We start from the raw sequence: 25292 nt of genomic DNA, 5'->3' as shown, positions 1-25292 counted from the left end.
CCCTGTACAGTCGCACGTGTCCATAACTCTCGCTGCACTTAAGCGCACGACGTAAATTTGTCTGATCAAAGCGCGACATCCATTCCATTCCGCCTTAAGTACATAATTGAACCCCTTGTAGCTGAATGAATATTAAATTTACACCCCATCAATGAATATCATTTATTTTTATTTCATCGCTTTTAACATCTGTGTTTGCGGTGAATGTTATTAATTCGTTTTCTTTGATTTTAGGCCAAAAATCTCTCTTTCTGTATTTATTTTGGCATGCGAAAGTGTTTTTATTTGTAATGTATGAAAAAAGAAAATGTTTTCATTCAATACTTTTTTATAACGCTTATTGATGAATATGAGAAAATATATCGAATAATGGTAAAGGAAAGACTAATAAAAGAAGAAGTAGGTATTGTGGATATGTAGGAGGAAAGGTGAGGGAAATAAAAGAAAGACATTGAGTAATTAATTGTTACACAAATATTTATTTGCTGCTTACACAAAATACACAATGAAAGTTACACGCGAAAGTTAAACGCTAAACGAAAGAAATCACAGATGTAATACATTGAACGACTCGGCATCGCGTTGCTAAACAAACTAACTAAATTAATAAAATATACATTAAATATGTGGCAGTATAACTAATAAATATAAAAATCACAGTTTTAGTAATAAGAAATTTATCACAAAACGAAAATATAAAGAAAAAAAAACATGGAAATAAATATAAAAAATAGAGCCATCTCGACGTGACTGAAGCGTTCGACTGTGTGCGTCACCACGTTACCATTCAATTTTAATTTATTCAAGTACAAAACATTGTTCGACGAATTTATCCCTATTTTCTCGTTATCACAGCGTTCCTATATTTTAATACTTAAATTAATTTACCTTTCTCACGTTTCCTTACATCAAGGTGTCTCACAAGGCACACACCTAGCACTCCGTATATTAGTTACTTTGTCACGTTCCCGTTTGAAAAATTAAAATAAAACATAATACCAAGTGTGAAAGTACGACACCGTTTACACATACATTAGACACCACATCAGTCAACAGTTGTTAAACATACATCTAAAATTAATGTACTCACTCTAAAATAATTTGCTGAGGAAAGAAGCGATGGTCATCGAAATTTATTTCAACTGGAATGCTCCTTGAAAGACTCTTTCTTTCTAGTTTGAGCCTCTATTTCAATTTGTGCATTCAAGCGACTTGGAAAATATCAGTTTAAATAATTGCATTCATTTGTGCTCTGTTTAAATGCAGTTTTAATTGGATATCAAAAACTTCCCTTTTATAGTTCGAATAGCATGTCTTTTCATAGTGTGATAGTTCACAAAAACTCAAAAATAGGTACAATTTTTAATGCCTTCATTTCTTCAAACAAATCGCGCCTAAAACAAATAAACAAAATGGCCAATAACACTCCAGTTGAAACAATAACCAACGACCAATAGATATCCATTACAATGCGTATAGTTTACAGTCTACATCCATAGAAAAATATGTATAGCGACATCAAAAAGTGTACAGTCCCACATCTACCTACAGTAACATTAACACACCGACGACATATAAACATCATGTTGAAGTAAGGAGTAGCTTATTATTCCAACTAATTTGATAGTGATATCGATAAATTTCAAATTATATCCTGATAGCATTATATTTCAAATTATCTCCTACGAGAAACCCGACACTTTTTCACAATGCTTTCTTTAAAACTGGTGGATTTTCAAACTTTCATCCGTTATTTCACTATCTTAGGGGTTGATTTATAAAAACAATGAAATATATGTTTCATTACTTGTAACCTGAGAGTCAAATACTCTTCATACTGATTGTTTCAAAATTAGCGAAGATTCATACAAACTTGTCATCCTCTTAGGGGTGGAGTATCAAAAAGTCCTTACTTGTAGTAATTTCATATTTTAGCTTTAGTACTTTAGCTCAACGATGATGAATCAGTCAGTAAGTCAGGAAAAATCTTTTTACAAGTATAGATAGATTTCCACGTTAACTTTTTCAAAATCCTAAAATACTATCACGATATAATTTGAGTTAAGGAAATAACGTACATTTTTCATGATATCAAGTATAAGATATAGAATCAAATTCCATTATATGCATAGATGTTATACGAATATTATATAATTAGATATTCAAAAATTACAAGTTCCTCTTTAATTATGCAAAAAACAGTTTTAAGTTAAATAGTTTTAACGCTAGTGTTTTTTTTTTTATTTCAAAATCGTATTTAACCTCTAAAATCTATGATTTGATCAAAAATGGGTAGAATACGTATGACTTTGGCGTTGTTCTAACAGAATATAATGCGTTAATCACTTTTCCTGCGATTTTCCATCGTATGAAAGGTACTTAGGAAATAATTTTCATCATCATCATCATCATATGGTCATTTGAAACGTATTAATACTTTATGTGTTTTCATGAAGTAATATTCTCAGTTTTTTTTTTTATCAAACTGAATGCCCTATGTTCCGTTAGTACAAAGCCCGCAATACGTATCTATCAATCGTCAAATTCATAAATACTTTCAAGTCATTTAATACTGTCACGGTACTGCCAACATCTTTCTTTTCGGTCCCAATTTCAAAACCGTTAACAACCCAATTTATTTTAGTTTTCCATCAATTTTACAAAACACTCCCTTCTTTGATTATATTCTCCAAGATTTTATATCGATTACTCTATGTGAAATATTGCACTATTCCGTTGAATATCGAGTTGACAGTACCATATGTTTAGAAAATGTTTAGTGTTATAAAAGTTTCATTTACCATTTTCCTTACAAACATTCATTCAGCGCCTATATAGGGCCTATTAAATTCGTAGTCGCAAGCTATGGTTTTTGAAACATATGATATATAAGTATATAAATGTTTACATATAAAACACTTAAGACGAGAGTTCACAATTGTAATGTTGAAGAATTTAACATATTTCAGTATTGCACGGTTTTAAAAGCGTTAAAAATAATTGAGGATCATAAATGACTCAATTTCAGTATTGCACGGTTTTCAAAATAATCGTTAAAAATAATCGAGGATCATATATGACTCAATATTAATATCTTGAATTAAATTCTCATTACGGAGTGTCTTCAATTGAATGTACTTCATTAATATGTACATGATTGTTGATAAATATTGTTTCCAAAACCATAGCTTTATATCAAACATCAGATCATTGTCCAAAATTATTATCAAGTTCTTTGTCAAATTTATCAACACTATCATCAGGAATACTTCAAACAAATTTGACAAATACTAGATTTGTGTAGTCACGTCAGAGTTTCGTCATTAAATTGATGACCTGTCATTAATTTTAATTATTAACGTCAATACGTTTTTCGTCATGACCTAAGTCATTATCGTTTACTTCTTACCCGGCTTCTTATTCCTCGCCTGTTTTATTACCTGGACTAGTTTTAGCTGTTGTGCATCCGGACTCTCCATGAATTCTTCCAATATCTATTATAAAAAAATAAATAATCACCTTAATATTTGCAGGATATAAAACATTACATGCATCCTCATTCAAAACATATCATTTAAAAAAAGACTGTGTACTCAATCTACACAATAAGTAATTTCGTTATTTTGTATAATATATTTTAATTACTACCTGTATAGGGTATTACAGACTAAGCTTTACCCCTTCTTTCTATTTCTATCCTATTTAATTAATTAACACATTTTCAAAGCCCCCCTTTTTCATTGTTATTATGAGCTACTACTCAATCAATTACAAGTAGGTTCCATCTGCGTTTAGATTTTTATGCCAATTTTAAAAACGAAAACACCCAAAAACATGTTCAAGTAATGCTTTCTAAAAAACATCTCATTTCAAAAAATATCCAGTTATTTTTTTTTCACCCCCTTCCCTCAACCCTTTCACTCACCTCCATATTAACCTCGGCAGCAATCGCTACCCTCGCCGACGGCGCATCCGCGAGCGCCACCAATGTCGGCAACAGTGCGCTCGAATGTGCTCTCGAGTGTAACCAATTCGCCGGTAACGTACATAACGTTTTTATCACGCTCCAACCGTCGCAGATTGTCTCCTGTTTTGTGTAACGTGTCTTCTATTACAACTTCGTCATATATATAAATAGTTTAGTTTCTAGCACACAGTTCAAAACGGTCAGCCAATTAAATGAGTGACCGCTAGGATGCACATTAGGTCATTGATTCATAAAATCCAATATTATTGAAATCCTATATAATCGGATCCAATACAATTGGATATTTAATTATTTTTATATATTTAGCCATATAAACATCCAATGAAATGAAAATGGTCGAACTCTTCATTTTTAATGATATAGGAGTGACAGATGAGCATATAGTGCAACTGTTAATGGCTACTACCGGTCAGGGACTAGATATAAGACTATATAGCTACCCCTGAGGACTAAGCTGGAACGCCACGGGAAACGTATGTCTCCCTTACCAACCCTTCAAAACAGAACACAGCAGCGCTTAACACTACCGTAGCCAAGCCAATGTGTTTCAAAATAGTTTTTTGCGGTAGCAACGCATCTATGGTTTACCAAAGATTGCAATTTTATATAGGCACGATAAAGGGTATAACTAATAGCGTGGAAAGCATTATTTATTCAAATTTAATACATTATCAAAATGTCCATAAAAAATTAATTTAACTGTCATTAAATTGGACACAATATTGTTATTTCACTGCCGAAATTCGTTAAAGGCCCAACAAAATATGGTCACAAAAAAAAAACAAACAAGAGAATTGTCTTTAAAAATTCAACTACAACCAATTTCCTCCCGAACGACGGCTCCCTGACTAATTATTACCAGAAGAGACCGCATCAATTATTCATTGCAACATAATGGTCAGTCGCCCCAAGTATACGCTAAAAGGGAACAGTAATGGCCCTAGAGCGTTTCCTTGACGCACACCGACTACGAACACACCTGTGGCCGTGGGAAATTGACGTGTTTCGTTAAGTAAAGTTTGTTACTATGTATACACATCTGCGAACAAGGCGCTATGGTGTAGTAAAGTGACATGGATCGCTTAATAAATGATGTTGTCTGTTGTGGGATCAGATGTTCTTACAAGCGTTGGTTTCTACTAATATAAGATTTACTATCTCATGATAATGGACGAATTGAACATTAACGGTCTTATTCATAAAAAGTTATAGCACACTTATAACGTTGCTATAGTACGATTGTCAAAAAGTGTTATTCATAAACGTATTTTAGGCACTAAACCGTTCTATAAGCCTTCTATAACTTATAGAGGCCAGAACCCTACTATAACAGTGCTATAAGACAAAGATGGCGGACTCTCATCAGCTGATTAGTGATTACTAACCTAATTTGACAATATGTTTTGAATAAATTTTAAATGGCATTGTCCGTTTTGTATATAAACGTGAAATAATTTATTTAAATATCCGATAAATAACATTATTATATCACTATTTCAAATAACAATGCAAATTTTACAAAGCGTAGATATTATTAATAATCTAGAAAACCGTCCACTTCGAAGAACATTGCACCAAAGAGTGGTCCGTTTTCTTTAAACGACGAAGACTTTCGGAAGCGTTATCGCTTTAATAAATCGACAGTAAATTTTATAATTGATCTCGTACGTAATTATCGTAAATTAGATCGCAGAGATCCTGGTACACCTTCTGAAATACAATGTTTACTGCCATAAGATATTGCGAATGTTTACAAAACGAAACTTAACAAAACATTTATATCCAACCAATTTTCACTCCTTTATCTTTTAACAATTTTGCTTAATATCCTATTTTAACAAATAAAATATTTTTAAATTCGCGGTATTTACAAATACAATGACACTGACATGTTATTTGGTTTTATTGACAACGCATTGACAAGAATATCAAGACAGAATATTTTTTTAGTACGAAATAATGTCATTTAATGGTGTTTATCTATGGATATTTGTCAATTTGTTCGCCGAACTTCACTATAATGGCAACATTTTCATTTATAGTTGACTTTAGCGACACATTAGTTATAGGAGGTTTATGGAACGTTTATGAATAAGCAATTTTATAGAACGTTTTATAAGCTTATTGAACACTTTAACTAATGAGTGCTTAAAACCTTCTATAAGCATTTTTTATGAATAAGACCGTAAATGTCTTGTCATATACTTCCAAATATTTGGCAGCATTATTTGAAGTATAGAAAATATAAATAAGAATAACAAAGTTCACGAGTTTAAGTAATTAACTAGTATTAAGTAACGTTTAAATTTTGTGGGCTAATATGGTGCCGTTTAGGGCCACTATTTCACAATTGGTTAAGAAAAACTTAATCTAGTAGATGTATCAAATGCAGCCCTTTTTCCCAATATTAATTTTTAAGTGGAACTAGTTTATTATAATACGGAATTTTCATTTGAAGAATACCATTTAGATAGACAAAAATTGTGTCCATAGTCTTTAACATTTAACAGGGCATTTTAACACAAATTTTCACACAAATTTTCTCTGTTTTATGGAATTTCAGTTTTTTTTTTTTGTATATATTATGTACGGTGTAACCATTCATTTCAAAATAATAAATATATAGGTAGATTAATAATATACTTTAAATTAACAACACTGCTACACGGTTTGACTGATGGTTTGATTAACTTAAATTAAAATGCGTTGTGTTAATATAATCTGAGGTGGAATGAGACAGTTATTTGTGTCAGTGTTTCAATTTTATTGTCTATCTAAATGGTATTTATGATTAGTGTACTTTATGTGACTGTTTTTTTATAATATCGAAGTAGTAAATGCATTCCATCTAATAAGTCGCTACTGACGCTGTAGACAAATCCAGATAGGATTAAAGACCTGCATATAGGTTGATCATATTATCATCATCATCAACCCATTACTGTCCCACTGCTGGGAACGGGTGTCTTCTCCGACTGAGAAGGATTAGGCCATAGTCCACCGCGCTGGCCAAGTGCGTATTGATAGACTTCACATGCCTTTGAACTTTTTTTTTAAGAATTCTCAAGTATGCAGGTTTCCTCACGATGTTTTCCTTCACCGTTTAAGCAAGTGATAATTAACTTCTAAGACGCACATAACTTTGTAAAATCAGAGTTGCGTGCCTAGGATTTGAACCTCGGACCCCTCGATCAAGAAGCCACGTTTCTTAACCACTAAGCTATCACTGCTACTAAGCATATTCTATATTAAAAGAGCCCACATACCGGGGAGCACTTGTCCTGTCTTTTACTTCAATTTCGTTAAAAATAAAGTTATCGATCAATCCAACGACTTATGCTAATGTCCTCAACAGGCGATACAATTACCTAAACACGTGGTTTGCAGGTGTCTACACCCGCATGGGAAGACAACAGGTAACCATTGTTTTAATTAATGTAAATACAGCGGTCACTTGAACATCGTTGGGAACGTTTTCACACTCGATCGGGTGCATGGGGGTCAAACGGTGATGTTGTAATTACCTGTATGTAATTAGTTCTTTTTTAAATGACCAGTGCCTTTTTGTTAGAATTTTGACTTTTTTAACAAAAATAATTTAATAGAGTTTTGTTCGCATAATTCGTTTTTTGGGTGACGCGAAATTATTTTGCAGCATTACTCATATTAATTGGTAGCGAAATATGTTAAGAACATACAAAAATATTCTCCATAAGACCAGCTTTGTGTGTGTGTGTGTGTGTGTGCGTGTATGTGTGCACGTGTTTATGAGCTAGTGTGTGCATGTATGGATGATTGTGAACATTTGCATTTGTGAACAGGCTGCTAGAAACAGAGTGGCCTAACTCCATTTTAATGATTTTTGACATATCTGTATTTTCGTAATTTACAAATGTTGTATACTCCGCATAAAACTGCTAGTCCGCTCTGAATATAGAAATGAACCGCGTCGCCATATTAAATTGTATGACCACACCTCCTCGCAACAACTTCAGAGCGGACTATACACTTTTACTTCTCTCCATATGGTAAATCGTTTTTTGTAGTTAGGCTACTCTGGTTCTACAGCCTTATTATTCATTCATTCATGTCGTTACTTATCAATAGTATTGTTGATTTTAGGTTTTGCATTATATTTTGTTTTATATAGTACAAGGTTGACATTTTGAAGTAATTAAACCATTAAGCTGAAATTAAATCAATTACCTGAAGCTGTGGGTTGTTGACCACTACGAATCCCACGAGGACTATCAGATCCAGCACCATCGTCTCCGAGAGCGTCTGGTCCAGCCGTTGGTTGCTCAGACCTGGGACCAGCAACATAAGCAACTTTAAAGAACTGAGAGTTAAAAACATACCATACGATGTCGCATCGTGATACATTGAGACGTCGTGTCGTTGAGATCTACCACGAGCATCGTAAGACAATCACGAAATAACATCGGTTCGGGCCACAACGCCGCAACTTTTCAAAATGTATAAACGTATTGTGTGTGTATGTTTTCGATCTTAAAAGCTTGTAATAAGCTTTTATTTGGCCATATGAATATCGGACGTGGAACTATCAGTTAAGTTAAGTTTGATATAAAAATAAAACTAAGTTTTGAAGCATAAACTTACGTAGTGCCACAGATCGCGGTGCCTCCTTCTCATTGGGAGCATGCTGGGACAGCAACCTGGCCACTGCCGCCCTGAACTCTAGTGGCCAGCCTCCTTCGCCGAACGCCTCCTATGGACAAACAAACACATTGTAACTTTTTATCAAAGTAGAAAAACGAGCATGCAGTCCACGTAATGATAAGACATAGTACATCTGTAAGTCGTATTGTTATCCCCGAGGACTAAGTCGGTAATTGGTATGCCTCGTACTAGTACTATATGTAAGTAGTTAACGAGCATGCAGTTTACTTGATGGTAAGCGGGTACTGCTGCCCATGGATCTGTCATCAACCTCAGAGCTACCTGAAGTCGGCCACAGAGCTACCTGAAGTCGGCCACAGACATGTTGCTACCCCTGAGAACTAAGCTTGAACGCCACGGAAAAGTATTTTGGTTTTAACTCACCACTTAAACCAGAACACAGCACCGTTTAACGCTGCTTATATACTTTACAATTCTTATTTTTTTTCTACTTTGGAATGATTTCTTACAAAAGTTGACAAATAACTTTATTTTCCCACAAGAAACGACATTGACTTGATCCGTTATTAAGGCAACTAGCGCGTCATTGCAGCTTTTTCATTTTGTAGTACCTAATCCAAATTTGGAAATTTTCGAAAACAATCTTAAATCCAAAAGTCAGATTCTACAAACCTGCCCTATTCAACCCCCAGCGTTCATAGAGCGTGAAGCCGCTGGGACGGGAGAGGAAATCTCTCAAGCATTCTGTATACTCATGGGCGGCCGTCACGCGAGCACTGTGATTTTCTACTACCCCGTAGCCCGCGTAATGAATTGGTACATGTTACGAGATCTTTAGATAAATCTCAGTGCGGATTACTGCTTACTGAGTGCGGGGGTTGAATCTCACAGAAAAAAGTTCAAACATGTCGTTAAACAAACGCTATGTAAAAAAGCGTACTATAAACTAAGTGATTATTTGACTGACAAAACGGTGTGGTCTGCAGTAGTTCCAGCTCCACATGTACCATTAGGTTAAGTTTAACATTGTAAAAAACATTTTTTTAAAGATGTGTGTTATGGAGTTTCTTTCGCCGCTTCTTCTCCATAACGAAACACCTTGTGAAGTGGTGGTAGTTGTATTGACATTCAAAAAGTGCTCTGTAAAGAACCTATTTTGAATAAAAAAAGTTGATTTGATTTGATTTGCCTGTTTACACAGAGTAGTCGTTACAGTGTGAAATAAAATTATTTTAACTAAAATTGTTTAGGCCTTTCTCAATTGTGGAAAACCGCTGTGTCTAGAAGTAAAATAAAAAGGCCCTTGTGTATTGCAGCTGCAATCTTTATATCCCGCTATTGAGCAACCCCAGAGTTTCCTCTCAGAGTGAGAGAGTATCAGGGCAAAGTATCGCAGCACAAATTTGTAGATTTCTCAGTTTTAAGATAGCTTTTTAGAAAACTAGCAGACATGGAGGTTGCCTCACATATAATTCACCGTTAATAGAAATAATAATTTCTAACTCTTTTGGAAAATCAGACAAACATATATGTGTTCGAACTCTTAGCGTGAAAAACTAAATTTAAAACAATTAGGCTAGCAATGCTTTTCCTAAGGTAAAACTTAGTACAAAGTAAGTGGTTAAGAATTAATGTGTTTACCATAAAGAACCCTTAGTTTAGGACCCTTACGTGCGGTCAGTTTCCTTGCGAGACGCTCGAGAGAGCAGAACAAAGACGAAGTATCTAAGTAGACTCCTAATCCGAAATACACTTTGCGATGTTCTACTGATAACACCTTGGTAAAGTTGTGAAATAGAACATATAATTTCTTTCACCGCTATAGGAAGTTACTCGTATATTTAAGACTTTTTTATTCAATCATGGACACGCCCTTTGTGAGTCTACTAAATGATTACAATGTAGGTTTTAATTTGTAACCAGATGTGTGGCGAGTTTTGTTACCAGTGCATTTAACTACAGACAAGCACACTCTTTCGCCAACTACAACGAAATCACTTCACAGCACGTCCCTTTATTTTTCATTTTTTTCGAAACGAAAATAGTTCTTGTTAAATGTTAATTTTAGGAGTCTATTTGTAAAGTAAGCCCACATCACAACCGGCTCGTTACGCATTCTGTTCGCTCACGGCCTGTGGTCACGCGCGCCGTGATTCTACGTCAAGGGAGTGTAACGTTTACTGTAACTTGATTTCACTTCGGTCTGCAGTAGATTTGACAAAAGATGGTTGAGAGATCAGAAGAATACCAGAAAAGAAAGAAAGAAAACATTTATTTAAGTGGTCTGTAAATGTGGTTCTAAATGCTAGATTATTCAGTCATCCAATAAGATAAAAAAAATAAATACGTTTTATTTTTTTAATAGTTAACAATAGATGCGATATCGTGACTGTTTAGTGAATGCAAGAACAGCATATGTCATCTCAAGCATACCGCCCTATCAACGACTGACTTTTGTTAACATTTTATTTGATTACATTCAGGAACATCCGTTGGTCAACTATATCTAATTTCATTTAATTTAGTGTTTTATTTCATTTTTTTTTTCAATTACAGATACTTATGTTAGTTTTAGATGTCTATTTGTAAAGTACGTTTACGACACAGCCATCTCGTTACGCATTCTGTTCGCTAACGAGCTGCGGTCACGCGCGCCGTGATTTTACGTCAAGTGAGTGTAAAGTTTACTGTTACTTGGTTCATTTTAGTTTGCCTTTCATTACATGTGACATCCAAAAAAATAGATTTTGACAAATGTTCTAAGTTAAACTATATTTTTTATTTCATAGAAAAAACAACTGAGCAAGTAGATCATAAGGTGATAAATGATTACTGTCCCTTATGCAACCAATTTAGTGATAGACCAAAAATACTCTCTGAAATTGACTGCCTATGAGAACTAAGTTTTATTATAAGACTAAGATTAAATGACTCCAAAAAATAGATAGAATATTTTTAAATAAAATACTAAAGGTGGTAGAATACTCTATGGTTCGACTCCGGCGGCACCACCGCCACACCTATTTCTGCCTAAGAAAAGCAGTGTTAAGCGCTGCTGATTTCTAGTTTGAAGGGTATGGTAAGGGAAACATACTTTTCCGATGCATTCCAGCTTATTCATGAAAGATATATCAGGAGTTTGTTCAGTAAGTACGTCCACGTCAGAACAGACTCGTTATGCATTCTGTTCGCTTACGGCCTGCGGTCACGTGCGCCGTGATTTTACGTCAAGTAAGTGTAACATTTACTGTTACTAGGTTCATTTTAGTTTGCATTTCATTATATTTGACACCAAAAAATAAAATTTGACAAGAAACATAGTTATGTTCTAAGAAAATCAATATATTTTTATTTAATACAAATAGTGACCGCGCAAGTAGATCATAAGGTGATAAATTATTACTGTCACTTATGCAACCAAATTCATGATATAACAAGAAATACCCTCTGAAGTTTACAGCCTATGGGAACTAAGTTGAGGACTACTTGAGGACTAAGATGAAATGCCTCAAAAATGGATCATAATGTATATTTTTTAAATAAATACTAAGTTTCAGTTTTTTATTCACGAAAGACATATTTAGGGGTTTATTCGAAAAGTACGTCCACGTCAGAACAGACTCGATACGCATTCTGTTCGCTCACGAGCTGCGGTCACGCGCGTCGTGATTTTACGTCAAGTGAGTGTATCGTTTACTATTACTCGGTTTCGTTACAGTTTACTGCAGACGTTTTGACAGTAAGAAAAATACAAAAGACATCTTTGTTGTTGACAAAGGAAATTGAGACTTTATTTATTTTTATTGCAATAGAAGGAGTGGATAAAATAAACGCCATTACAAAAGCTAATGCCTGTGTTAATCATGGAAACAGTTTCAAAGAATTTGATAAAATATTTTTAGATTGTGGATTTTATCACGATTTGCAAAGGCAATTTGTTACCTACTTCCACATTACTGTTTTCCACTTTTCATTTTCATACTAGTTGTTAGAAAATGAATTTGTAGTAATTAAAAAACATTATGAAACCTCACTATCGGTATTGTTAGATATATTCCGAGAATCCATTCAATCGATTTAAATAGACTTCGAATAACAAAGGACTAATCCAAACACATAATTACTGAACAGTTGCAACGTTGCGTTAATACAATAATAATATAGAAATAATGCGCGTTACGCCACCAAAAAGCATTACAATCAATCATGGATCAATTTCACTCCCCTGTCGAATGTGGAAGAACCACACGTCCTAATTTAGATGGGGCAATCCCTCTTCTGGGATATGTGTCCTGCTAACCACAATAAAAAAAATGTCCCGCTTTACTTCTTTGTAATATTAAAGAAATTTAAAATTGCTAGGTAAAAACAAAACGTTATCATCATAGCTACAAATAGATAGCTACTATTAAAATTGGCATGTAATATTTTCTTTATCAAAATACTTATGACCCAAATTACAAATAGATCGCAAAAAAGTTTTCACATAAAGGACTACACTCTAGGTATATTCTAAAATTAATTTGCTCAAAAGCGACGTTGAAAATATAAAACAAATACCTATACTTTATGTTATACTTGCTGACCCGGCAAACTTTGTACCGCCTCAAAATCTATTTATCAAATATATTTCATATAAAGTATAGCCTATGTTACTCGTAGATAATGTAGCTTTCGAACGGTGAAAGAATTTTTAAATCGGTCCAGTAGGTTTTGAGCCTACTCATTACAACCAAACAAACAAAGTTTTCCTCTTTATAATATTAGTGGATTTCGGTCGTAATTACTATCTTATAAGAGCAGTGTCACGCGCTGCTATATTGAAGAGGATGGTTAGAGACATACTTTTATATGATATTCCAAGTTAGTCCTCACGCCAACCCTATTCGGTTTCTACTACAGATGTCCATGGGTCATTTGCCATACCATCAGGTAGACTACATTCTCGTTTGCTACTTCTATTTCATAAATTTCGTACCTTTCCCTTTCCCCTTTTGGTAGGCCATAGATTTAAAGGTGGTAAAACCCTTTGTGGTTCGACTCCGGCGGCACCACCGCCACACCTATCTACCCAATAACAGCGGTGCTAGGCGCTGCTGTGTTCCGTTTTGAAGGGTGTGGTAAGGGAGACAGACTTTTCTGAAGAGTTTCAGCTTAGTCCTCAGGGGTATCGGCGCATCTGTGGCCGATCTCAGGTAGGAATATCTAATCCTATCTGGGGTTGATCACAGATGTCCATGAGCGGCAGTAGCCACTTACCATCAGGTGGACTGCATGCTCGTCTGCTATATACTTTTCAACCGTCCCGCTATAGTTAAAAATAAATGGTCACGTCTCAAATGCCCTATGGTTTCCACAACCGCATCTGCGAACCGCGGCTAATAAACCCATAATCGTGTTTATTATCTATTACCCGATGCGCCGCGGCCAAACAAACAAGCGGGCCGAGAGGGCCCGCAATTATTCATGCAGTGCCCCTGCATACAGACATCAAAGTTACTCAACGGGGATTCGAACCCGCTGGGATACGCGTCGGTGCGAGCCCCCCACTTTTGTGTGCTTACTGATTTTTATTATTTTTAACCGACTTCGAAAAAGGAGGAGGTTACTCAATTCGACCGTATATATTTTTTTTTTTTTTTTTTTTATGTTTGTTCGGCGATTTTTTCGCGATGCCGCGACCGATCGACATAATTCATACACCATTGTATGCGGCTAGTTTCACAGGGGGTCCCATTTCGAGGAAATTTGAAAATTTCTGCCAGTTTTCCCGGAAAATTGGAAAAACCCGATTTCATATAAACTTGAATAAGTCGAGTATTTCTTAACCAATTTTAATTTTCTTTTTTTCATATGAAAGGGTGTTTCGTTGCGGTACTTTCCTACCTTAACATTAGTACGCTCTGATGATTAGAATTTAAGTTATGGGGTGGAACTCATCATCACTACCCCTGCTTTTTACATATTTTATGACAACTTACCTTCTGCCCACTCAATTCTCATGAAACTTAAAATGAACATTGAGTGTCTAGGTTATCATGATATGATGGAAAATTTGACCTTCAACTCTTCAACCCTGGTAATGCAGAAGTGCCTCCTGCCTCAACCATACAAGTTAGGCATTTGGAACTTATGGATATTTAATAAAGTCGATAAGTTGAGATATATGATGGAAAATTTGACCTTCCACTCTTCAACTCTGATAATGCAGAGGTGCCTCCTGCCTCAGCCATACAAGTTAGGCATTTGATGCTTATGAATATTCAATAAGGTTGATAGGTAGAGATGTATGATGGAAAATTTGACCTTCTACTCTTCAACTCTGATAATGCAGAAGTGCCTCCTGCCTCAACCATACAACTTAGGCATTTGGAGCTTACGAATATATGATAAGGTCTTTGAGTAGAGACATATGATGGAAGATATGACCTTCAATCCTTCAATCCTGATGATGCAGAGGTTCCTCACATGTAAAGTATATAGATTAGACATTTGTTGTAATGAAGTAGCTAGACAGAGATATATGATGAAAAATTTGACCATCAACTCCTTTTTCTTTTCTTAACTATTGAATTAAGGTAAATTGGACCGGTTCACTCGCAGAGTTTTACCACCTAGTTTGATTTATTTACTTATCTGTTCCTACCTAACCTAGCCAATAATTAGTATCTCATAAAGCTTCGCCTGTAGTGTTTCGTATTGAATTGGTTAGGTTAGGTTGGAACATATAAGACAATATAAAACTAAGCGAGAAGGGCGCGGCAGCGCCCTGCGAGCGGGTGGGTCCAATCCGTATCTATTCAGACCTTACCTTTATTCATGATCACATTTATACAATTTTACATAATATTAATACAAACGTTAGCATATCATCACTAAAAAGGGTGAAAAAAAAAATTTTAACAAAAAAATAAAACCGACTTCTATGTCACTACAAAGTAAAAAATAATTGAAATAAATGTTGGTTTAGTACATATTTCTGAAGTCGGCGCTCATATTGGACACGCTGTTATCAAACGAAATATATTGAGCGCCGACTTCAGAAATATGTACTAAACCAACATTTATTTCAATTATTTTTTACTTTGTAGTGACATAGAAGTCGGTTTTATTTTTTTGTTAAAATTTTTTTGTTTGAAGATCTTTATTTACTTACGCGTAACGAGCGGGTAACTAACTAACTAGCTATAATTGACGGTGTAGTTAATTTTTCAACGTTTGTGAAAAGTAATGACTTTTTTCTTGTATTTTTGTGTCATAGGTAAATTAAAATATTTTATATCACGGCGCGCGTAAATGGACGTTTTACGCACGCTTCGCGTGCGCAAAACCCCCATTTCCGACCCCGTAATATAAAATTTTATACAACACGCGGACGAAAAATGTTTTTCTGACTCGTGTGATTGCAGTCCTCGCCTGCGGCTCGGCCTGCAAACTCACACTTGTCAGAAAAAAATTTTTCGTCCTCGTATTGTAATGTACTATTGTAAAGACAATTAATGTATGGTATGAATAAAAATGCAGTCTTTTATACAATGACTGCTTGCCTTATTTAGTAGAGAATGCACAAAAATAATAGCCCTTAAAAGTCCATATTGGACAGCATAAATAGATATTATATTATAATAAATTACTTTGAATGCACTTTCTCAAAGCCTAGACACCCAGAAAGAAACCTTTCGAAAAATATGCAAATATAGGGTTTATTAAATCTTTTATCATAATATAATTTTACAGCAAAAGCATTCAACTTTCACCCGTTATCGATCATCAATCTAAGTATAAAAGATCGAATTTATAATATGAAGTACCTATTTGTCGAATGGTATGCAAAATATTGGATAGATTGATTTATAAAAACGAGCGTATGTAGGATATTTAATTCTTCTGGTGTGGCTTCAATGTATTTGTATCTGCTATGCGTTATACGAGAACAATATAATCATCAATAGAACAGCCTGAGAATCCAACGGAAACACAAAGGGTAAGATGACCCTTCTTGTGGCAAAACAATAATTTCCCATAATCAAATCAGTGGATTCCACCTAAATTGGGCAGCGGTTAGCGCGACACGTGACACGTGCCGGCGTCGTATCGATTACGGATCGATGTAGTGAATGTCACTGTGACAGTATATTTGTATTTATTAACCCACGAAACGTCCACATTTTAATTGGGTAGAGAAGACTGAATTTCTAGAATGCCGGATTAGTGCACATTTCTTTTAGGATTAGACAAAATAGCAATGCCGTGTCGCGTAATAAATAAAAAAACACACACAAACTGCAAAAATATATAAAATAACGAGTATAAAAGGAGTTTTATAGTTAGATTTCAAATTAAAGAGTAGAATGCGAGTTGAACTCGTATAAAACTCCTGTGAAAATTTTGTGTGTACATAATTATTACGGTTTAATAGTTTTACTGAGAAACGAATAATGACGCCGGTTGATTATATGGTCCCCTTTTCTTTTTATTTTTTTTACTTCTAGTGCGTACTGAAGCAGCCATGTAATTTTCCACACACTGTAAATATCAAGTGCCTCTCTATTACGATTCAATAGATAGAGACTTTAACAGACGGACAGACAGACAGCTCAGTAATAGTATCCCATTCTTTGGTGGAACCGTAAAAAATACGCCCTATTACAACATTATTAAATTCCCTTATCTTATCCTTAAAACTAGATACATACTCGGTAAAACAGATCGCATCCCCCCGAGCCACTCTGCGTCCCCGGGGACGTTACCCCGGCCTCCCCGCGAACTACAGAACAAACACCGTAAGACAGTACAAACAAGTGTATGTGGATGGACAAACAATTACCGACGAATACAATAATACTGTGCAAATACAGAGAACGGATACTGCGGAGTTGGGAGCGCGTTGGTAAGTGTTTGAAATACTTACTGTTTCTACGGAAACATATAATTATTATGTTTAGAAATATAACAATTTTTCATCATTTTCTATAAAGAATTAAAAAAATTAATGTATCTTATGAACCACGAATACATGCAGAATTAAAATAATTTGTGATAAATAATATCTTAATTTAAAAACCAAAAAGGTTTACTAGTTTTTTATCACCAATATCTTTTAGATAAAGCATTGACTAGGTGTGGAACTGCTATTTAATATTAGATTAACTAGACACCGTATAAAGATATATAAAAATAAATTATGTAAATACATATGTCATCGCTTCAGGCTTTTACAGCACTATTAGCATGCGAAGAGCTTAATGATAGACTTTACATACAATTGACATTTTTATGGTGAACTCTCAGGTACCTTAAAACGTCTCCCTTAACCCACAAACAAACCGAAAACAACAAAAAAAAATATTTAAAGCATTTTCAAAGAAAAAAATTGCTTCCCGGGACGCAGGAATCGGACCCCAGTTACAAGTCTAAATTCAAACCACTAGAAAGCTCACTGTATTACGTCACACACCACCAATCAATCCATTGTGTCATTCTCTAACAGCTGTCACCACTGTCATATTCGATAGCTAGCGATCCGCAATCGACACAATACCGTACACGTGCCTCTGTGGTATACCTTTATATCATAGGACAAGTAGATGATATCCGTTACTATACGGTACACGTGTCGTTATGGTATATAGTTGACAAGACACGTCTAATATTTCCATGTGAGAAATTAACAGTAAAGGATTAATCCTTTACTGTTAATTTCTTGTATTGGAGAAAATTGTACGTATTTGTATTGTTATTTCGTCTTACATATTTTGTGTTATAAAACTGAATTTTCGAGAGTATTTATTTGTATTGATAATTTTTGAAGTAGTTCCACCGCCGCATACTCGCGACGTCTATTTTTGTTTAATATCAGAAATATCAAAGTGCTGATCTATGTTCTTAGTTAATTCGCTACTTTCCTATTTAGTTTACAAGAGTTAATACTTTTTATGAAATTCTATTTGGAACTGGTAATAAATGTCCATGGGCGAGTGGAGAGATTTTGTACAGTATGAATAGCAAACGTCATATAAGTCAGACAGCACCCACACTCTCCCACCAAAACGCACGTCTTCTTAACGATAGACACAGGTATACCGGTGGCACCTCCTCAGTAGAAGTAATTCTACCTTACCATCACTTAAGCTTAGTACTCTTTCACTACTTTTATTACGTAAAACAAAACATCTCTGCGAACCGTGCAATTTATTCAAGTCCCGTCGTATTTGCTTTCGCCTCTTAATTAGTAATCGCTCCTTTATTTACACAAACTGAGGGTGAATCGAGCTGTCTGTTATTGGACGTGATTACGGTACGATGTGATTTGGTTTTCTCATACCAAAAATACTATAGTAAATTGTCCGCGGACCAAAATTAGTTTAAAGGACACTATTCTCTGAATAAATCTGTCGGCGAATAGGAGAACGTTTTCTATTCGATGACTTCTTCGAGACTGAACGGTAACAAAGTAAGTGTGGCGATTTCAAACCTCTTTCAATCAACAGACTGTATGAAAAAATTGTGAAATGTTTTAAACGGACCATTGTGATCAAAAAGTTAAAATCGCTTATTTATATTATAAGTAGTTTTAATATTCTAGCCTAACGCTTGCAGGTTGCCAGTTGTTCGCTACAAAAAAAAATACTAATAAATTTGACGCACAGTCGATCAGAGCGATTTGATTTGTATTTTCATACCGTTAGCTATTAGTCTTATTTCAAAATGAGCACATTGTAGGCCACATAACACTCAACATTGATCGAACAGCACGTAGAATTGAGAACGTTAGTGCCGAGAGCGTGACAAAGAGACTTCTTCGCTAAACTTCACTCTGGTATACCCCTAAAATGATACATACCTGCACAATCTGATGGTCCATCTCAGCGATCGCTCGCAGCAGGTGTGCGGTACGAGCGGCGCGAACAAAGTCCCCGCATTGCCCGAGATCCGCACCGCGGTCGAACAGCATGCAGAACTCCGCGCGGGAACCGAGAACGCTGGTGCCGAGAGCGCAACGGAGCGACTGCTTCGCCGAGAGCCGCTCTGAACCCTGATTAAAGCAGAAGAAAAGTTGTGAATCATCACTATCATCATCAACACACTACTGTCATACCGTCCCACTACTGGGCACGGATTTTCTCTCACAAGGGATTAGGCCATAGTCCACCACGCTGGCCAAGTGCAAATTGATTAACTTTACATAACTTTTTGAACATCGGAATACTCGATTACGAGACCGAGTTTCTAACCGCTAGGCTATCACTGCTTTTTGTTGTCATAAATTTATGAATATTTAAGTGGAATCAAAATATGAACTTAAACTGTGGATACTGTTTGACACGGTGTAAGGTAGATATGACAAGTGATAAATTGAGATAGACAAAGTTTTGTCACTGTTCTTCCTCTACCGATACATATAAGATTAGGATAGCGTCCGAACTACACTACTTCTTTGCTCTATCTCTAGTTAGGCAAATAGAATATTACATTTAAAAAGATCGTATTAATGTATCATATTTTGGTATTCATTTTCGGAACAAAAGCCTTAACGTTCTTCAAAACGAAATTCAGAAAATTTTAAATATGTCTTCGAGAAAGTATTAGTAAAAATAATCTAAATCTGTCCAAATTTGAAAATTAACAACTCCCTTCGATAAATGCATATGATCTTCGGATATTATATTGTGTCTTACTAATTGCGAATGCTTCTACAACTACCACTTTTGTCTTTCACAAAAGAAAATTTTCAGACCAATGTTTTACAAACAAAACTTTTGGCAACTGGCACATACCTAGAGTAGGACGGCACACAAAGAAACAGTAGCTAAAACACCCACACCTACGTAAATCATAACGGAATCCTCCTCCCATTGCTAATAATACGGAACAAATTATACATTTGAATGGAACAATGCCGGCCGTGCAATTAACTTAATGCAACTGAAGTAGGTCATAACTTAAAAGAAATAACAGGCAATACAGAGAAAGAATATTAAAGTAAAGATTGCAGTAAGATAGCTCTTAGCATAAGCGAGATATTGCTCAATACTTTGGCTGTATCAATGGAAGGAAATTACCAAATGAGGAGAAAGATTTTCAAGTGATTGACAGGCCAAGGGAATTGACGACTTGTTCGTGATATGTTTTCCATTCCAGTTTAGTCCTCGGGGGTAACGGCACGTAATCTTATATGGGTTTGATTACAGATGTCACTGCGCGGCAGTAGCTACTTTCCATCAGTGGACTGCACACTTTTCTAATAGATTATAAAAAAACAGAAACCCATGTAACTAAATTTAAATATTCTTTTGAAGACAAAGCAATTTCTATTTTCTTTCCTTAATTTAAAAAATACTCACAATATCAGCATCGCAAGGATGGCACAAGTCAGCGCAAACTGTCAGCAAGGTCTGGATGCTCTCGCGCGCCTCGCCCGCCTTCTCCGCCCGCCCTAGGCATCCGCACAGGCAGAAGTAGCTGGAACAAGGTACTTTTTGTAGACTATCTTACTGAGGACCTTAATTCATGTGCGTAAATAATTATGGTCTGATTATTTAGATTTATAATCCAGGGTTAAAATGGATCAATTGATTTCAACAAGATGATATATTAATATATTAGTAAGTATGTTAGTCTGTAAGGTATATAAGATATGGACTTTATTGTCTGAAATAAATGTATAAATAAATAAAATAAAAAAATATACGCAATGCCGAGTAAAATTAACGTTCGTGTTCTTGTATTTATTTAATAACTCTCAAAATAAAAAAATGTATTACAAAATGTCCACTTAATGCCTGATGGCATTCTTAATCTTTTTGATGACAATTTGCTAATGTGTTAAATAAATACCCAACAGAAAAAAATCACAGAACTTGTCACCAGCACAATATTCACAAATTACGATATGTAGTTAATAGAGCACCAACTTATCCCTACCACCAACACGAATGATGTTTTTACAATAGGGATAAAACATTTATGTACAAATATGTCTTTCTCGTTTTATATATTGATCTATAAAATCTATATGTGTATAAAGGAAGACCGGGGTCCGGTATTGGAAACACAAAAATACACATGCTAACATATAAACTCAACTTGCGAATTTAATCCTTACAAAAAATATTGTATCACTCAACCGTTTCCCCATATGAATAATGCAAAGCATTTGATACGCAAACAATCGACTTCGGGTCCATTCCGCGTAGGGTCTGGCCGTGGCCTCGGGGAGGGCTTAACACTTAATCGGTGGACATGTTTTTGCATATTATATACGTATTAGAGGGTACACTAAGCCCCGGACGGTTTGTGTTCCTGTCAGAATTAGTACGTGGGTGATGGTATCGTATTGCAAAATAATGTGGTAGAACTCTTCGTTCATAATCACAATTATAATCTTCGTTGTTACTTGTTCTTCAGCTCATTTAATAATAATATCGGAGAGCAGACAAGCATGCATCCACCGGATGGTAAGCGGATAGTGCTGCCTATGGACATTTGTAATTTGAAAGATGGAAGAAAGCTTCTTTACTGATGTCGGCAGATACGCTATTCCTAAGTACTAAGCTGTAATGGTTCGAAATCCTATGTCACCCTTACAACACGCTTCAAACCAGAACACAACACCATTTAACACTGCTGTTAAAAGTCAGAAATAGGTGGACCGGTGGTAAGGCCAGAGTTGAACCACAAACGGTTCTACCAACTTTTTAGCTGCAATCTAACCGCGAACTCATTAACATATGGATCGCGTTTACAATTTCTTATATAAAAAGTAACTTCGTATTGAGATCTAAATTTGAATCATAACTTTGCCCAAGGTCCACGTTGCCCGGCATCGTCAACACGGCGTGTTTGCGTTTCATCCGGATTGCCCGCTCCGGCTAACCGGCTAACAAGCCGCGTCGCTCTGTGTACACAATCCGTGTACTCGAATCACTGGCTAACTGACTTTTAATATATTTATAGGTAGAACCGTTTATGGTTGGATTTCGGAGGCATCTACCTACTTCCTGCCTTATAAGAACAGTGTTAAGCGCTGCTATGTTTTGTAGTACACTTAAAGGTAGAACCTTCTATGTTTGGATTCATGAGGCACTTACCTATCCTTGCCTTTAGTGTCAGCGTTGCTATGTTTTGGTTTGTGGGATTTGGCAAGGGAAAGCCACTGATACGAGGCGTTCCAACTTAGTCATCAAAGGAATTTTACCAAGTAGCTTCGGAGACGAATAGACCACCCCATAACTTGAGTGTCGTACACGGCGGCTAAGGGTTTCCACCAAGTAAAAGGACAGCAGCGTCTACTTGGCCCTTTGACATATTATTCTCAGAACTATATTTAATCTTTTTTCTACTTTCAGTATAAACTAGTTACTAAAAAAAGTATCTCAGTTTAAATCATAACTCAGTGGCTCCACGTTGCCCGGCATCGTCAACACGGTGTGTTTGCGTTTCATCCGGATTTGCCCGCTCCGGCTAACCGGCTAACAAGCCGCGTCGCTCTGTGTACACAAGCTGTGTGCTCGAATCACTGGCTAACTGACTTTTCAATTTATTTGCAAAGTTGATGAAAAGGAGAAAGAAAGAAGCTGCATTGGCTTAATACCAAAAGAACTTTATGAGATGTGAATGTAGTATGTGTTAATGTGATGTCATTTTGTGTAACCTATAAGACGACATTATTATCTCGTCCCACTGGTTGGCTTTTTTATGTCGTCCCACTGGTGGGCACGGTTCAGAGAGAGAGAGGGATTCAGGCGATAACCCATCGCGCTGGCCAAGTGCGCATTGGTAGACTTCGCATCTCTTTCGAAACATTTTTTAAAGAACTCACAGGACGATGTCGAGGTTAAGTTTCAACCACTATCAGTATATTCTAAATTTGCGACCTTATTATGTGTGTCAAAAAACTATCCGATGTAACCAATCTTCATCAATCTGTGTCAATGTTCTGCCGATACACAAAATACACAAAAAAAAAATAACAAAAATAAACAAAACTCAAGCGCCCAATCCCGCTATCCTGGCAAAGTACACTCGAGCGAAAAAATGATTTGCAAATTAAAAAGTGCACGACGGGCGTCTTCCGGGACCCTAGTTGGATCCAATTATAACTTGTGCAAATGTTTGCCTCGGCTGTACCTCTTCCGAACATCCCGTCTTTCGGTTGTATAATTATAAACTGCCGTATGATTGAACGTGTAGATTCAATACAAACAATCAAAGTTTGTGAGCGGCTTATGTTGTAGTCGCGAAATTATAAGGAATTCCGAACCTTGGTATTAGTTTGGGTTGTTATTTTAAATGCCTTAAATAACGTACTTTTTGTATAAATCCAAACCAAATTACAATTGTAAATATACACATTTTTTTAACAATATTTAATTAACTTGCTATGTTGCTTGCTTTTATAACTATTACGACAATGCCCATTTTATTTTGTATCGATCTGCTGAAAGACTAATGCGGACAAATTTAAGACTTTATACAAGATACACTTCTTTTGTATATCTGAATAGTTTCAGACAAACCTAGATAAACCCACAACTCGTTAGTCTGCAAAATACGACATGTGACAGCGCGATTCAACAGAAGAAAACATCAAGAAATAAATCATACTCAATACACAATCATCACACATAAATCCAGCGGACATCGAACAAACAAAGCATTAGAAAAAAAACAAAACAAAACAAAAACCCATTTAAAAAACAAAACACCAACATGGCGCCGGTGGAGCGCCGGGAATTCAAATTTGGAATTACTGACCCGGCCCTGCGATTGGTCATCCGAGTATAATGCGACCGTGCACAAATGTAACGTTCGCTCCAATGTTACAATAATGTACTCTAATGTAATGTAACATAGTGTGTTGTGAGCGCATTGTATCGTTTGCGGGGTAAAGACCTGATAACGGCGGACCTCCTCGACGAGTGACAGGTTAAGATAGGTTTATCTTAAATATTTCTTGCCTGGGAAGTGTTTGTAGGCGTCATTTTTTTAATGGGGTACAAAACAGTCGGCGGAACGAGCTGATGAGGACCAGTTCACGTTGGAACGTGCTTTGGAGCTACTGATACGTGTAATTCATGGGTGCTTAGACATTGTGGAGAATCTGGGAATGATACATGTGGGAGTTGAGTTCGTTAGGAAATATCTAAAATTTTGGGATTAATTTATGTATTTATAACCCTAGCAACTTTACGTTTAGCATTGGGGATTTCCATTTTATTTTTAGTAGGCGAAAATTTAATATATTGATGATGTCATTCTAAGACGTTCATCAACTTTTGTGCTAGTCTTCTCAAGCTACTTAAGCTGTTCATCTACTTTTAGAGCTAACTGTACCATATTTTTTAAATTTTAATCCAGACCTAGATATTTTTACGGTGTAACTTTTTAACACCCTGTAAAGTCCGTAACCATAACGTCCCGTTAAAAGATATGAAATTATTTTAAAGACTAGAGACAAATTTAGAATGTATGCGAGAAAATTTATAAACATTTACTCATACTGAAAAAGAGTCCTCGTAACGCTGCCGATTTTCTTCAACTTATATCAAAGTTTTCATACAAAAACTTAAATCCAAGATCCACCTGATCCAACATCCACATATTCATAAATCCATACAACCATAATACAAACAGTCAAATACCAACCAACAAGATCATATCG

The 25292-nt window shown here is 35.7% G+C and overlaps 2 protein-coding genes across 2 annotated transcripts in view; one reads left to right on the top strand and one right to left on the bottom strand.

The window, feature by feature from the left end:
- Nucleotides 1–25292, top strand: part of LOC140755020 (G protein-activated inward rectifier potassium channel 3) — a 502832-nt gene that overhangs the window by 312164 nt on the left and 165376 nt on the right. The window lies entirely within an intron of this gene.
- The window catches only part of ssp3 (short spindle 3), a 74229-nt gene continuing 49393 nt past the window's right edge, over nucleotides 457–25292 (bottom strand). The window contains exons 16-21 of the mRNA XM_073090113.1: nucleotides 20974–21091; nucleotides 19473–19664; nucleotides 8609–8717; nucleotides 8195–8295; nucleotides 3926–4087; nucleotides 457–3494 (exon numbers count right to left, since the gene is read on the bottom strand). Of these exons, the coding sequence (XP_072946214.1) occupies nucleotides 3399–3494; nucleotides 3926–4087; nucleotides 8195–8295; nucleotides 8609–8717; nucleotides 19473–19664; nucleotides 20974–21091 (778 nt within the window). The 3' untranslated portion in view covers nucleotides 457–3398. The remainder of the gene's footprint in view (nucleotides 3495–3925; nucleotides 4088–8194; nucleotides 8296–8608; nucleotides 8718–19472; nucleotides 19665–20973; nucleotides 21092–25292) is intronic.

This window comes from Epargyreus clarus, unplaced genomic scaffold, assembly GCF_041222505.1.
Source record: "Epargyreus clarus isolate Ecla_fem2 unplaced genomic scaffold, WU_Ecla_fem_2.2 ptg000032l, whole genome shotgun sequence".
NCBI classification, from domain to species: domain Eukaryota; kingdom Metazoa; phylum Arthropoda; class Insecta; order Lepidoptera; family Hesperiidae; genus Epargyreus; species Epargyreus clarus.
Note: the sequence above shows the minus strand (reverse complement) of the source record. Positions and strands in the feature narration are given on the sequence as shown.